Below are 16798 nucleotides of genomic sequence, written 5' to 3'. Positions count from 1 at the left end.
GGTGGGTTGCTAGCTTTTGCACCTGCCACTTTCAGCCAGCCACACAAATTGTTTCCATTGCTGTGTAATGCTATGATGAAGGACATAGAGTACATGTACTTGTAAACATGTATGTGGGGAGAAAATATAAAAACAAAACACAACAAGTTTTGAGACACATTTCTAGCTGACTGCCAGTGCAGCTTTAAGCTCTCCTGACATTTGTATGGCAGAGAACTGTCAAACCCAGACACATGCCAAGCTTGCAGATAACAAATGTAACACACACGTACAAAAACGTGCACATATACACACTCACATACAACCAGGCAATTCCCACTGGCCATCACACTAGCAGATAGTCAAAGAGTTTGGCAAGGGTGTTCTGTTTTCATACCTTTGTGTAGAATTATACGTGAGACCATGTGAGAAAGATGACTTTGGATTTGCACACTATACATATAAAAGTTCCTCCTGCAGGGACAGGACAGAGCTGATAAATGGCTTCAGTGAACTTTATTATTTAACTTGTCTACAACAAGCTTTTTTACTACTTTCATGAATTTTATATGATCTATCATTTATTATGGCTGGATATTGGGCATGAAATGACCTGGCACTGAAAACCTCCCCCACACTGTATCCTCCGTCTCTTCAGTTATTAGCCCCTGACATTACAAAAACAAGTGGAGTGAAATGTCTAATTTACAGTTTTTGAGATTTTGTCATTCTTCTGCATATTCTCCATTAATGATGCAAAATGACACAAAGTACTCTGCCCTGGGGGGAACCTACACAGACTTCATTACAAGGTACTTTTAATTAGCCTTTGTAATTAAAAGCAGAATATTGGGTGCAGAAAGGCTGGAAGCTAAATTGATATGCCCATAAACACTTGCATGTTCATTGGTCAGGGTTAGCAAACCATCTTGCTTTTACTCAGTCAGGTCTGACAAGGGGCTGGAGAGTTGAACTGCAGAGCGATTTAAAGGAAAACGTGTATTTTTTTAATTAAATGGGAAGGGAGGAGGGGGGCTGGATAATGAGAAAGTGAAAACTAGGTGTGAATTTGGGTATCTACATTTTCTCTCCTATTTTAGGCGGACCATATGCTACAATACGTCGTCCAGAAGGGGCTCGTAGGATAATACTCACCCAAAGGCATATACTATTAACTGTATCCTGCAGCTGTGAGGTAATTTGCAGTGTCAGGTTAAACAGACTTTAGTGCTTTAAGATGATGGGGATAGTTTATAGTTTTAATGAGTTGAATAGACCTTTTTTAATTCGGTAAAAAGCATTTCACATCTGATAAAATCTCATGATATGACTACATGTAGTCTTCAGACAGTTCACACATGAAATTTAATATGTTCATGTGAAAACGTGAATGTCACCTTTGCTATTTTTCAAGTGTGGTTATTTGTTGATTTAGAGCTATTATATCCAAAGGCTAGTCTCGATATGTCAATTATTTTCTTGATTCGTCGTTTAATCTCCCCCAGATGTCTTGTTTTGTCCGACTAACAGTCCAAACTCAAATATATTCAGTTGACATAGATATAAAACGGAGAAAAAAGCAGCAAATTCTCTCATTAGAGAAGTTGTAATCGGTGAATTTAGTCTTTTTTACTCTAAAACGATTATCAAGGTAACATGCTTTTAATCATCTGTCAATCAACTAATCAATCAGTCGACTAATCATTGCAGAGCTAATAGGTTGTTTAATAGACATTTACATACCTATACAGTACACTCATATCAACAAAACACTAATAACCTTATATATATCATGTTTTGATTTAATTCATGTGTGTTTCATACGAGCCAAAACTCATAATCTCATACAGTCTTTGAGCTCAGCTTTGAGTTGGTACATTTTCATTTTCATTAGACATTTCCATAGCAGTCTACAGCTTATTTATAGGCCTCTGCTGAGCCGAGCTCTGTAATAAACACAGTACCAACACAGTTTCCTGGGTCTTTGGAAATTCAGCAGTAGCACATTTTTCTCTATGTCGTCCCCATGGTTTGGCCTTAATAATATGTTTTGCCAGGTATGATAAACTAGATGGAAATCCCAATTTTGGAGGCAATCTTTAAGAGGAATGGCAATAAGTGGGAAAATCTCAGAGAATTGGGTAAGATTAAGGAAGCTCTGCAGACGATATGAGAATGCACTGGTCTTGGTGTGTTGGTAGAAGCAGGCAAACCTTCAATACAAAACTTGAAACCAGTGATGCTTTCATTAGTCCTGCTGTGTGCTGACAGCTTTTAAATGCCTTGAATATTATTATTTTTTTCTCTGCCATCGAAAGCTGTCCAGTAACATTTCAGAACGTTAAATTAGAGTTAAATGACATGGAGCTTGCATGAATCATTAACCCATAGCCTCAGAATTGCTCAAATCTGCGCTACAGAAAATGGACAAGCTGTAATTATCCCCTTTTTGAGCTGCCAGGTTGCATAAGAGCTCAAGTTGAGCGTTCAAAAGAAATGTATTAAATGAGACTTCTATGTTCTGTTTAACATCTTGTTACTTTGCAATCTGTTAGTAAGCCTTGAAAAGGACTCTTTTCCAGTGTAATTATCAATATTCCAAAATGACTTAGAAGTAAACAATTTGTAGTGTTTTTTTTTTGTTTGTTATTGTTCTGTTGCTTAGGACGAAATATATCTACATAAAATGCAATATTGTTCTTGCTTTGTGTGGTAAGAAATTTAATGAAAAGTTTGACATTTTGGGAAATATGCTTATTCCCTTTTTGGAGGAGAGGTACATGGGAAGATTGATACCTTTGTCCGTTAAATATGAAGCCACTGGCAGAAGCCGGTTAGATTAGCTTAACGTAAGAGTGGAAAGAGGGAGAAGCTAGCCTGTCCTGAGGTAACAAAATCGACCTACCAAGCACCTCTTATGGTCACATTTTATCATGTTTGTTTAATCTGTACAAAAACCAAAGCATAAAAATGACATTCACTGTTCCACATTGTTCCCCTGTTTTGTAGCAGGGAACAGTCCCATCCAAAATATAGTGTGGCACATGACCCCCTCTGTAAAACTGCAAATTATTGTTTTTACACTTCGATTTAATGGTGCAGTCATTATGCTAAGCTAAGCTAACCAGCTGCTGGCTGTATTTGACGGACAGATATGAAAGTTGTGTCAAGCTTCTCATCTAACTCTTAGCCAGAAAGTAAAAGTGTATTTCCCAAAACTGTTCCTTTAAAACCTATTTGTGTGGCTGAAACACTATATCCTGCTACTTAGCAATGTTGATTTCAGGTTTACAATACAATACCAATCATATAAATAGAACTTTGTTGTCTGCTAAAGACTAATCACAAACAACAATCAAATGAATAAATGCAAAAAGCATTTGAGAACAACACCGTGCATTAGAACAGTTTCTACTTTTGAATCAAAACAGAGATTATAGAAAATGGTATCAGTACATTAACTTATACAGAACAAACCCATTACTCCTACACCTGCTATATAGGACTTATAAAACTTGACTAATCTAACCTCAACAATAGAACTTTCCAGTCTGAGATGCTGTTGTATAGCAACAAGACACAGGAATAGTTTCTACACTACAGTCTCTTTCTGTCTCTCTTTCCATCTCTCTGTCTCTCTCTCTTGATGAAATGTATACTGATTGCAGAGTCTATAGAGAGCAAAGCAGCTGCCTCTGATAAGCTGTTCATTGTAATCTGTGCCAGGTGGAAAAAAAAGTTGCATGAAGACTTCCAGATGCAGATTGTGGATCCGGCACATTTCACACAGGGTGGAAAATGAGTGCCAGGAGGTGTTTGCAGGGTGATGTGGGGGAGTGAACGGGATGATAGTTCAGCCAGCCTTAATGTAAATGGGTGTAATTAGTTAAAGCTAGTTAGACTGCATCAATGCCCCATGTTGCACAACACAGTATTTCTGAAAGGGAATGAAAGAGAGCAACAACACAGAACGACATGTGTGCACCTTTTTTTATGATCTGTAGTTTGAAATCAGTGCCGTAGATTGTAGGAGTCGACAAATAATTTGCTACTGTGTGTGTACAATCAAACTACAGCTGTTGTAGGTTTATGTTATGACACTACTGAATGGTGACTGAATTAAAAGAGGGGGCTATTTGGGCCTATTCCATAAATTATACAATGTGCCAAGAAGGCATCAGTTTCTATATTGAACCAAAACATCACTTGATGAAGATAAGTTTCCCTCCAGCTAATTCCCTTAAAAATGTACACATTGCTCCTAAAACTGCCTCAATCTTCAGTTCAAACTGGGACATAATCAACTGCACAGGCCATGAGATGAATTTAAATTAACCTGTGTTAAAAGCAACATTTTCAAAAAATCATGAAAAATACCAACATTGCAGCCCCAAAGAATTGAACTAATCCATGTTATGAATTTTATCTGGTGGCAGGAGACGGCTGCTGGAGAAATGTTGCATGAGTTTTTGAAAGTGTGTGACTGACATCTAGTGGAGGACATGGATCAGGACAAATACATAAAAAAAAGTATAACACTGTACTGTATACAGTTTTGATTAAAGAAATAATCACCTATGATGAATAATTTCATACCTCTAAAAACCCATCTGGTAATCTGAGAAGCTCATCTGTAAAATTAGTCTAATACTTTTTTTAATGCATTTGCTTTAATTTTGTTTAATCAATTATTTTTTTTCAAATGTTGCTATAATTTTGGAAGGAAATGTAAACACATAAAATTACCGGTAACGGGTCATAAAGGGTATAGTGTATGAACAGACGGCATATTGCAAACGTTAAGATGTTGATGTTTTTGAACATACGGTAGTTAAACTGTTGAGAACTTGGATTATCAGCTATTATCACCACCCTCTCACAGTGAAGCAGAGGTGGAGGCTGTAACTTGACCTTGCCTCTTAATGGCTGTGTGACAGTGGTGCCCCGTCCCACTGGCCTGTCTGCCCCTCTGTTGTGCCTATTTATAATGTCCAGACACAGTGCAGAGGTGATTCAGAGGTGCCAGCAAACACAAGGTGACAGACTCAGAGGAACAAAGGGTGAGAGATTTCACTGTTCACTTTTTGTTCACTGAAATGTAGGTGTCTTTGTGTTTTAGATAACATATTTATTTTGTTATCTTCTGTTAAATAATAACCCATATTACTCATGCGTTTTTCTGTAGGTCAGAACACAACTCACCATCTTCTTCACTTTGCTATTCAACATGAGTCACACTTGTATGTTAACAATATCTTTCTTGGAAGTAGCTTCTATGTGCAGAATAAAAATGCAAAAAATTTACCATGTTCTCCAACAGTGTTTATGGCTTGAAACTCAGATGATCATTTATTTTCACTGTTTGACATAAGCATTTAAGATTTATAATCAAATATGATCCTCGCATGACTTGAAAATATAGCTTTTAACAAGAAATGTTGCCTGCTGTAGCTACCCTCTGTGTTGTGTTATTTCTCTCTTAAGGTGAAGAGCATAAAGATGCCTGTGGGCCATCATGAGCATTGTGACAAGTGTTACAATGTCCACTGTCGAGTACCGGTGCAGATTTCTGTCTCATGCATGGTCATCAAGTGTCGTAAAAACTGTGGTGCCATCTTCCATACGTGCAAGCAAGAGGAGCACCAGCTTCTCTGTCCCAATGAGACGGTCCCTTGCCTCAATGTCGACTATGGCTGTCCTCTCATCATGCTGCGCCATAGGCTGGCCAAACACCTGGAGGTCTGTCCTGCCAGCGTGGTCTGCTGCTCTCAGGAGTGGAACCGCTGGCCTGTTTCAGAAACTGATCTAACCTTCTACAAAAATGTGTCAGAAAACCCTCAAACTAAGGTAAACCTTGATGTTGCTATGGCTCTCAGAGACCAAGAGCTGCTGTTTCGATCCATCAAAATGAAGAACATTTTCCCTGAGTTGATGGTGGAGGATCCTGCCCTACAGGATATTTCTGGTGGGGTCAACAGTCCTGCGGAGGAAGCAACCTGTTCTTTAGTTTGTGGTGAATTTACAGAAAATGGTTGCACAAGCATGGAGGGAAAAGAACTGAGTCAAGAGGAGAGGGATGCTTTGGCCAAGAGCAGGGATGTGGATAGTTTTCAGAACTACAGCTCCTGGGAGAAAATATTCAAGAAGGAGATGGACGGATGTAAGCAAACTATCAAAAACCTGAATAAGAGGGAGGAAAAAGGAAAGGAAAAGGAAGAGCAAGAATCATCAAACTGTCAACAGGAGGCAAGAGACTCACACCTAAGCCAAGAGAATGCCGCTGCCATTCCAAGAATGGATGGTGCAACTGGCCTTGCGCCATGGCAAGACGGGGTCCTTGAGAGGTTAGGCAAGGAAGTCAACATTGCTGAATATAACATGTATCTGGTGCACAATGGGGCAATGTTGATTAACTTTGGCCAACTTGCTGCTTGCACCCCGAGAGAAAAGGATTTTGTTTATGGGAATCTGGAGCCCATCGAGGTTAAAACTATCCGCTCATTTACTATTCCTACAAGCTATCGAGCAAAGCGCAGTCACCTTAAGGACCCCTCACGCAAGTCCAAGACCACACACCAGAGTGTTGACACTGCAGATTTGGGCATGTCAGTTGAGGATCTTCCGAAGTGTGACGAGGTTAGCGCCACACTCCTGTGCTCCCTGGAAAAGGAACTGAAAGGACATTTAATCTCAGAGAGCGCGTCGATAGACTGTCTTTATGTGGATATTGGAACACAAACATACAATTTTGCCTCTGCTCCGTTCAAAACAGATGCATCACTGGCTGATATCATGGCAGACAAACCTCACGGTCTTTATGTACATGTCGAAGCAGAATCTGTCACCAGGAGACATAACAAAACAAGTTCAGCCTTCACCTACATGTGTGGCCACTTCTTTCGCCGTGACGAATACCGCTCTCATTTCAAGAATGTTCACTCTGACATACAGGCCTCTCTCGGCGGCTGGTTCCAACAACGCTGCCCCTTAGCTTACCTCGGCTGCACTTTCAGCCAGACGAGGTTTCGCCCTGCAGGACACCAAGCTACAGTTAAATTCTGCCAAAATGTCAGCGCCTTTGTCCTCCAGCCAGAAGTCCCTTCATCCCTCTGTGAAGGTGGAAAAACCTTCAGCCTTCAGAGAAATGGTGCACATAATCTGGATCCCCTGAGCAGCCTGCCCCTGGAGATCCTTCAGCACATTGCTTGTTACCTTGACAGTTTTACATTATCTCAGCTGTCCCAGGTCTCCCATCTGATGAGAGAGGTGTGTGTCACATTGTTGCAGGAGAGAGGGATGGTCTCCCTCAAGTGGGTGAAAAAGACATATTCCCACGGGGGAAGCTCCTGGAAATGTCGAAAGAAAGCAAGTATCCTTAAGAATATTTACATTTTCTTGTTTTTTTCTTTCATAAAATTAGATGTATTGTTTTGGACTAATCGTCTGTCATTATATTTATTTCTGTTAACTATATTATCATATTTATTTAATCATTTATTTTACTGATTGAACGCTACCATTCCATCTTATATATTATTTTGATCTCAACCTTGTACACAGTGAAGGGAACGTAAACACAAGGCCAAACATTTATATCAGTTCCTGTTTAGTATGTGGCACCATTCTCTCCAACTGTCGTCAGAAAATTTCAGTCATTCACACACCATGACAGCTGCTGCATTGTAAACACTTGCCAGACTCTCCATAGTACTCTAACAATATTACAAACTAAATCACAGCTGTGTTGGCAACAGTTGATGGGTTCCCACTGAAGCAGCCACTGGAGATTTTCTACTTATTTCTGCGTCCTTATCAAAAAAACAGCTGCATGTGGGGTCAGGCACCATGAGGAAGGTTTCCTTTTTCTGACTTTGGTGTCTAAGCAGTGGTCAGGTGACTAGAAAGTGGAGCTAAATAATTATTTTATATTTAGTGTGTCAAGATGATGTTTTTGTTCTACAGAACGGTGGCTCTGTAGGAAGCACAATCATCATTTTAAAAATAAAAATTTGCCTAAAATAAAATACACATAGTCATAGACAATCAATGCTAACTCTGTGGTAACTACCGATATTTTCCCTTTATTTGAAAGTTGACAATAGAGAGATTCAGGAAAAACAGGAGTGAGGGAGGTCACATGCAAAAGCTGGATTCAAACCAAGGATGCTGTGTTTACATTATATCGCTAAGCCAGACCTTGGACCCCATGACTTAAACCACTAGGCCACAGGGACGCCTAGTGGTCTAGTGGTCTGAGCCTAGCGGCTGCCTTGATGTTTGGAGATTATCTAAATCCTGTCTGAAATTATGAAATGTGTATAAGTATGAAATTTCAAGTGATTCAGACTCATGACCACAGAGCTATGGTCATTTTAATTCATCATGTTGCTGTAGTACCCTCCATACATGAATTGCCATCAAATGTACAGGATTTCTTCAGGTTGATGAGTGCACATCTAAACGTTATGGCAGTTTTTGTCAAATTATCACATCTAGAAGAATCTGGCAAACAGGCAGGCATAGGAAAACAATATAAACAAAAAAGTGAATTAAAATCTTTTGACAGCTCATACAAATATTTTATGTACCAAATTTGGTGATGAATGGACGAAATGAGTGGGAATAAAACAGTTGTTTAAAACAGTTGTGCAAAACTCTACCAACTGTGCCAACTGTAAAATGGCAGGCAATCTGTTCATGCAAATTAAAAACTGTTTTGATTCACAGTTCCACAGTTATGAACCCAAACCTAAATGTGTGGTAGATTACTTCATGTTTACACTAAACTAATCTATTCAGTTTAGTTTAGTTAAGTGTGTATTTTTACATTGACTATCTCTGTACTGCAGTGATCATGGGACAAAGAGCGTGCCGATGATATCAGCGATGTGGAATGGCCTGAGGCCTCGCTGTCAGTAAACACAGTGCTTCCACAAGTCAGATATGTGATCATTCATGGAAACAAGGTGCTGATAAGACTGGGTGACAGTTGGTATTTGCTCCCCAATGAAGGGCATCATTTGTATAAATTTGAAATGGATGGATACAGAAATAACGTCATGTCCTGACGTGATAAAAATACTCTGTGATCTAGATTCCATGGATAGTAAAAATAAATGTATCCTCATGATCCTAGCAGCAGTTCAGTTGATAGATGCCTTTGACAGCAGCCTCCTACTCCTACTTCAGCTGTCTCTCTGTGTTTCACAGGTCTGGGAGTTCAGCTCTCTGTTTTCCTCTGTGGACAGATGGAGATTCAACAATACTCCTTCCATGTCAGATCACCTGAAAACCTGCTCCTTCTACCAGAGAGAGGAGCGCACTGAGCCGGTGGCTTTAGCCTGCCTGGGAGAGGTCAGAGACAAATGTGCAGAAATAAAGAATAAAAGATAATGCTCATGGTCCCAGAGCTCAGTGGGCAGACCACAACACGAGCAATGCCATGTTTAGAATTCCTCAGATGTGATATGTATGCACCCACAAAACTGTAAAGTGGATAAAGCCTCCGCATATACAGCTACTGTAGAGAAACAGAAGGGAAACTGTGTGCTGAAGCCCTGCAGACAAATACTGAATATGTGAAGAATTCACTTTGACATAAACTGTCTATATTTTCTTGTGACGTCTCCTAAAATCATTTAGCCTGTAAGTAGGCAAAATGCTTCAAGACGGATCTATTTATGCAGTGTTTATAAGAGTTTATTGAGAGAAGATGAAACTTAAATTAGCCATCTGAGGACACTAAATTCACAAATATATTGATATGGTGTCTGAGAGGCATCCTCATATTCTGTAATATCAGATTATTATCCTGTGTTTGGCATATTGAGCTGACTTGTATTGTTTGCTTCATCTTATTTCATTATTGGAGTGAAAAGAATTATTTTAAAGAAATGAGGGCAACAGATGTCGCTGTTGTTGACTGTTTTCAACAAGACAAGACTGACATCTGCTGGAGAAAAGTTGAAGTACCTTGTCTGTGTGGAACCAGAAAACAACATTAGATTAAACACAGCGGTGCAAAGCTTCGTGATGAGAACACTGACAACAGTCTTTGTCGAGGAAAATAAGAGGACTGTGATATACTGTGTGTGTGACACTGTAAACCGTACAATAAATCTGACTTGCAGTTGACCTTGTTTATTTTATAGCAGCACAGTCAGTGGAATAAAAAAGACATTAAAAGCTTAAGAAAAATGTATTTATTAACCACAGACTTCATAACAGAAAAGGTGTACAAGTAACAAATTGTCTACATTAACTACTGTAGTGGTTCCCAACCTTTTTTGGCTCGTGGCCCCTTCAAATGAAGCAATGTCTGCTTGCAACCCCTCTTTACAGATTGTGTTTGTTTACTGGTTGTGTCCAGTTCATCCAAAGAGTGATCCTTTTCCCCTTGTTTTGTCTGAATACGTTTTAGAGGTGAAATTATCTGGTAATTCACAAGAAAAATAGCAAAGTTTAAAGGAAAGTTGGAAAATTAAATATAATTTGGTGTAGCGTAAATATGTTTTTTCTGCTTTCCTATCCTAAATATCTTGTGACCCCTCAGATTTGTCTTGTGACCCCTTGTGGGTGTCCCGTCCCCCAGGCTGGGAACCACTGAACTACTGCATCTGAGACACTTCGGGGTTGCGTAGTTTGTTGATCACCTCTGACAGCATTTTGTTGCACAGGGCTGCGTATGGATTAAGGACCACAGCCTGTTGCCGAGCAAATTCACTTCCAAGTGCAGCTGCTTTCTCAAAATCTGCTCTGGCTTCATCAGCCTGGCATGCTAATCTACGTAACAGGCCTCTTTGCACCAGTGCCTGGCAGGCAGTTCGTCCAGTGTCGCTCAGAGAGATGGCTCGGTCCAGGTCCTCCAGCGCTCCTGAGAGGATAGAAGAGCACTGTGAGGCACACACATGTCTGGAAAGTTTTCAGTTTATAATGTTTCACAGGCTACTCAGTCTGGGCCTGAAGTTAGTCTACTCTAGTGTTGTAGTTGAATTTGCTTTGAATTACTTATACCACATATTGTAGATTATACAGTCAAATAAAAAGGTATTTACAGCAATTCTAATATTATTATCCTGTAAAAACTGAATATAACATAACAATCTGATATTTCTCATTGATCCAAAAAGTACAGAAATCTCAAACATTTCAGTAATCTCAATAACGGTACTATTTTCAAGTGATAAACTGACATTTTCAGATGAATACACATTCACATTTTCTGCATATCATTTCAATTAGACACATGGATGTTGTTCGTCAGCATGAGCAACAACTGGCACCAGGTTACAGACAAACTGAAAAGCACCACCCATAGATACAAACTCCAATTTTAGAAACTGACAAAGTAAAATGATGTTTCAGTATTGACAAAGTGATCTCCAGGAAGTGACTGTAAGAACACCATAGAGGTTTAATAAAAAATACAAGGGTTATATAAGCATTGGCTATAACCTGTTAGATCTGTAATTTTTGTTATGACAGTGTTTATAATACACAGAATCCATGAAATGTAGGCACTTGATTATTTCACTGAAGCACACAAGGGGTTCTTAAACCTTTAGATGATTCATATATGACCAAAATCCCTGTAGTACTGTACATTCAGTATATACAACCCTGCCACCCTGACAGACAGCAGGTATAAGTACCCAACACAAGGCTGACTCAGAGCCTGTATTGTAACACTGTTGACAAAATGCATCAGATAGACAAAGCTCTGATATGGTGTCACGCTGGCCTCACACTCGACAGTCTGATATGTCAGCACACTGCAGTGTCTGTGGAAAAGGTTATTATTGAATTTGTGGCATGTACCTGCTGTGTTCCCCTGCAGCCGCAGGGCCTGTGCCCGGTTGTTATAGGCTGAGGCTCGCTGAGGCAGGATCTGGATTGCCTGGCTGAACAGTTGAAGTGCAGCTTGCAAATCCCCAGCCTCTGCTGCCGAGACACCCTGCATCTCCAACTCTTTCACTTGCTTCAGCAACTCTGTGTCAAAGCCACTGTCTGGCAGGCGGAGATAAACAGGTTGAAAAAGCACTCAAACTCAATTGACAGGTACCGTGGCAAGGAAAACACAGAACTGTCACCCAGAACTCAACTTGGATTAAAATGTCATGTTTTTTTAGTCCAGGAATGGGATGTGTTCAAATAAATTCAATATGCTATGAAATGATAAACATAAAAAGCTGTGACATGATATGTACAGACACATCAAGTCAGAAGCTCACGCTCACCATCATCAATTAATTCCTCCTCTTGGTTCAGGACAGGGATGTCTCCAAAGGGGGTGGTGGGGTTGAATATAGCCTGAAGAACAGCTCTGTCATGTGCCGAGGCCATCTTACCGGTGTCTGTAAAGAAAGCAGAGGATGGCAAAAGGGGAAGAAGACACATAAATTACAGCTGGGTGGAGAATTCTTCCACTGCTAACTTCTGCCATTTCCACCAGCCAATCAAAGAAGGGGGCGGAAGCAGGGAGGTGGACTTTGAAATTTGCCTGCACTGAGCACATCTGTATTTGGTTAACTCAAAAATGCAGGCCAGGGATAACTGCACGCTGCAGAGCTGCTGGTATAATGGCTAAAGGAGACTGAGTGAAATTGTTCTTAGAGATATTCTATCTGATGATTTCTGCAAAGTGATGAACGAGTTTTAGTGCGTTGTCAAAACCTAATGGGATTTGTAGTTCTTGTATACTAACAAAATAAATGTATCTTTATTCAACATTAAGTGATTCCTAGATTTTCAGGTACAGAAAATGGACAGAAAACAACATGAGAAAACGGGCGATCGTAGGTTACAGAAGCTAGTGGAACACAGGCAGCAAGAAGAGAGACAACAGTATGCTGCTTCCTCAGTGTTGTTGCAATACAGCTTCCGGCCACTACTGGCAGCAGTGAGCACGATGCTGCTGAGCATCCACCTTCTCGGACTTTAACTGGGTTGAAGTGGGATTTACCTGCACTCCATAGGGCAGATGACATCGACTCAAAACTTCTAGAACTGTTGCTGAGATGTACATGTGCACTCTAGTGTTTGTGTTTTAAATGTTTGTCCAATAAACAGCATTTTTAGCACTAAATGTCTGGAATGCTAATGTAGCGCTTCAATCGGATAGCTTTCCAGAAACTGGACAGGCAGTTTTATGGTCCTGCATTAAGGTTAGGTGGAATTCAAAATGCGTCTGATATTTGAATTTATTTTGTCTGTGAAATGAAATTGTGACGTTGAGACTGATGGAGCAACTGAGCAGCTTCAGCAGGATTTCAGTATTGTTCCACATCCTAAACAATGTGGAACCATCACTGAGCAAGTGGCTAATCACTGCAGCCTCGCAGAATAAGGCTGACAGATCTGTGACTCGCTGGTTTTGGAGGAAAACTATGCTGTCTTGCTACTGAGCTGTTGCATTGCCCCTTCCAGAGCAATCAAACTGCATCAGGAGAATTGCTCATGTACTCGCCATCACCAGGTTTGACACACTGCTTTGCTTGTACATTGCTGGCATCAGAACATAATAGTTTTATAACCGGATTCTGTCATAGGAGACATCCAGACGAAACACCATGGATCAAATCCTGCCTGCAGCTGTCACTGCTAACCTGGAAGTTGATACACTTTGACGACTTGATACAGAAGAAGCTCTTCTAAAGGTAAGACACAGATTCAATGTATTGTAAGCAGTGTGTCACAGTTTGGTGATTGAATGTTTGTGGGAGGGTTTTCTGTTAGGTCTTGTTGCACAGTCTGGGAATCTTATTATGAACACGACTTCTATTATGTGTTCATCTCTTTTCATGAAGTGCGGTTTACATTGTGAGCAATATTTTGTTGTAATCTGGCTCCGTGTACAGTGTGTGATGATTGTTATGTAGGCCTGTGGTGTGACTACATCACTTAGCATGTGATGTTGTCTCGTGTCTGTGAGTGGAATTACAGTCATATAGTTATATACAGATCTATGGAGCAAACCATAATACTTAACTAGTAAACACAGTACATCTTCAGGGGAAGTTACTGTTTTTTATGATACACAGTAAATATACTGGATACAAATATTTAGTAGTACTGTATACAAACATAACTTTTAGATAAAGATTGGATAAAGATATTGTAAATTATTACTATGTACGGAGAACATTTTTCTGAAATCTTTGCTGTTTCTCCCTGTGAAATACTAGATAGCTTTATCTCTCCAGAATCAAAAGATTACAAAATCCTTCCTTGGCTAAACTGCTCACATCTCGTACTGTGACGAGGGATCTCAAACAGTTGGGGACCACTGATGTAAACTGTGGTATTTTAATAGGACACACAGCAAATCTCTGAAACATTAGCCACAGTATTTTGACAGCACACACAGTTACTCTGTGGTGCAAACTATAGTGTCTTATTACAGTACATAGGAGGCATATTATGTGGTACTGTGGTACATATTTCTTCAGTCTTCAGGCGACACTTTTGTGTGCACGCCTTAGTCCGCCATCTTGTGTTAATCCAGGCCTGCTTTGGTTTAAAATCAGGCATGGTATTTAGAAACCAATTATGATTTACAATCTTAATCTGTTGAATGTTTTGGGTTTTTTTATATATAAGGCTGGCTCAAAAATGAAATAAATATCTTAATTAATAATTAAAAGAGAAATGAAAGATGACAGGAAAAACATCATCAGGGAAAATCAACGCATACGACAGATAGTTAAGTTACAGTGGTGAAATGAATTACATCGGCTGCACAGCAACAGACACGGATACTGAGGCAGAAAATAACTGTTTCAAAAAGAGGTGTTGTCGCATGTAACAAATGGCAGATAACAGCGGCGGGGAACAACAGATATCGCCACAAGGTGAAACCGATAGCAGCCAAAGTAAGCGATATGAATACAGGTGAGATAGATCAAAACAGTACGATGTGGCTGGTCATAATTCTCGTTGGCTTAAAAAGTAACAAGGAGTATCTTCAGCAGCGAGTCACATAGATGAAAATGGTTCCAGCTCAGATCCTTTTTCAGTTGTTTCCCATTACTGTTGTCCAGTCATCTGGAACGAGAGAGTTTATGGAGGTATGGGCTTTTGGGACTTTTAAAAGAACGTGGCAGATCTGACGTTGAAGTATAGCAGCTGAAACATAAAGTTTGTTAAGAAATGGTCCTTAGTTTTTCAAGATTTAGAGTTTGTCTCATTTAGGTTAATTTTGTATTTTTGACATTATATAATGCAATTTTCAGGGCCTGTAGGGTATAAGCTACAATAACAGATAAAGTGTGCACACATTCTTTGTCATAGCAACATCAGTAGAGACGTGACTGACTTATGGATGTAAGCTGGTGTGATTTTTGTATATTGACCCAGCTACCATTATAAGTCAGTAGTTTTTAACTGTTGAGGGAAAATGTGTGTTTGCAGTCTCACACACTTCTATGAGGTCGGTTGCCTTGAAAATGCTGAGAACAGTGCCAAATAATGGAGTGGGTAAGGAGTAGATGTGATGCCATATGTTGACAATGCACACTTTTTAAAAGAGAGGTAGGATATTTATTCATAATAGGGCTTGAAGCAAGGGAAATGCTTTTGATGTGGAGTGCAATTCATTTTCTATAATTATAGTTTAGGTAAGACAGCAGCTTGTCTGAAGTAGAGAACTTTCCTTCTCAAAAGCTGCCATACACACAGAGACATACAGTAATGGGAAACTTTACAATGCAGCAAATTGACTTTGCATAAATGACATATATTCTCAATTTTCGTATCTTAAGCTAACTAGATGCTAGCTAATACACCTCCAGTGCTGATTGACAATGTCCTACTGTCTGTCAGACAGTAATTGACTGGGGGGAAATCATATCCTTCCCTCACATAGAACAGCTAATGAGATGGCAATGTCAGACTAGGTAATGGAGAGGTAGGGAAATGATTCAGTCTGAATAACAAGAAAATTCTCCAGAGATGATGACATTGTAGGGTTGCAACAAATTATCTTTTTCATCATCAATTAATCAACTGATTTTGCACAAAAAGATTTTAAAAAAAGATATTTACAATCATATAAAAACTGAGACCTGCGCCATGTATGTGTATGCAACAGGATATATGAGTTTGATACTTTAGAGACTCATATTGCAAGAAAAATATGGACCTTAATGACACTTACTTGACTAATGCTGCAAGTTTTAAGTATCTAATTTAAACTTCTACTGCTGTACCGCTGCAATTCTATATTCTACGGCCATTCCAAGACTTAATTTAGCTGTGAGAAGAAAATCTGATCTGGACAAATTACTGCAAGGTTTTAAAAAAGGCAATTAAAAACCTTAGACAGTATAGTTATTTGCCTGGATGATAAAAATCCAAGAGGATTAAAAAAGAGCTTCTTGATTGCTGGCCAGGGAGAAGTTTTCTTTTTTACCACTTGAGAGAGCTCTAACTGCTTTTATTTCTGCCGGGCCTCCTGCTCCCCGTTCACCAAGTCAGCACAGACAGTTTGATCCTGCAGGACTCCCATTTTCCACAGGGTAATAAGAGTTAAAGAGTGAGGGCTAGGCTATCATGTTCATGGTCACTCGGAGATTTTCTGCAGAAGCACTGTGTGTCCCCCATGGCCTCCCCTATAGTGCAAAAGTGGAGAAGCAATTGTGTGAGGATTATCAGTCTCCTATTACTGCAAATGTCACTGCATCAGCACCACTCAACATGATTATGTCAATAGGGAAACACATTGGCAGTGTTTACAGACTCCAACCAGGAGCTGGAAGGATGGAGTGTTTCTGCTGTGGGCCAAGAGGGAAATTAACAGATAATCAAAAAACACTGACCCTCT

At 39.7% G+C, this 16798-nt stretch overlaps 2 protein-coding genes across 2 annotated transcripts; one reads left to right on the top strand and one right to left on the bottom strand.

Moving 5' to 3' along the window:
* The first annotated feature begins 5478 nt into the window (after positions 1-5478).
* On the top strand, positions 5479-9372 carry LOC139285736 (F-box only protein 40). The gene is made up of 2 exons (XM_070906376.1): positions 5479-7344; positions 9190-9372. The coding sequence occupies exons 1-2, from the start codon at positions 5479-5481 to the stop codon at positions 9370-9372; spliced, it is 2049 nt and encodes a 682-aa protein (XP_070762477.1).
* A 1214-nt stretch (positions 9373-10586) lies between these two features.
* On the bottom strand, positions 10587-12321 carry ttc36 (tetratricopeptide repeat domain 36). Its single transcript, XM_070906507.1, has 3 exons — positions 12216-12321; positions 11797-11985; positions 10587-10852 (listed from the first exon to the last, which is right to left on the bottom strand). The coding sequence occupies exons 1-3, from the start codon at positions 12319-12321 to the stop codon at positions 10587-10589; spliced, it is 561 nt and encodes a 186-aa protein (XP_070762608.1).
* Positions 12322-16798: the final 4477 nt, after the last annotated feature.

The sequence above is a fragment of the Enoplosus armatus genome, chromosome 5 (assembly GCF_043641665.1).
Source record: "Enoplosus armatus isolate fEnoArm2 chromosome 5, fEnoArm2.hap1, whole genome shotgun sequence".
NCBI classification, from domain to species: domain Eukaryota; kingdom Metazoa; phylum Chordata; class Actinopteri; order Centrarchiformes; family Enoplosidae; genus Enoplosus; species Enoplosus armatus.
The sequence above is the reverse complement of the archived record's forward strand: the minus strand, read 5'-3'. Positions and strand labels throughout refer to the sequence as shown.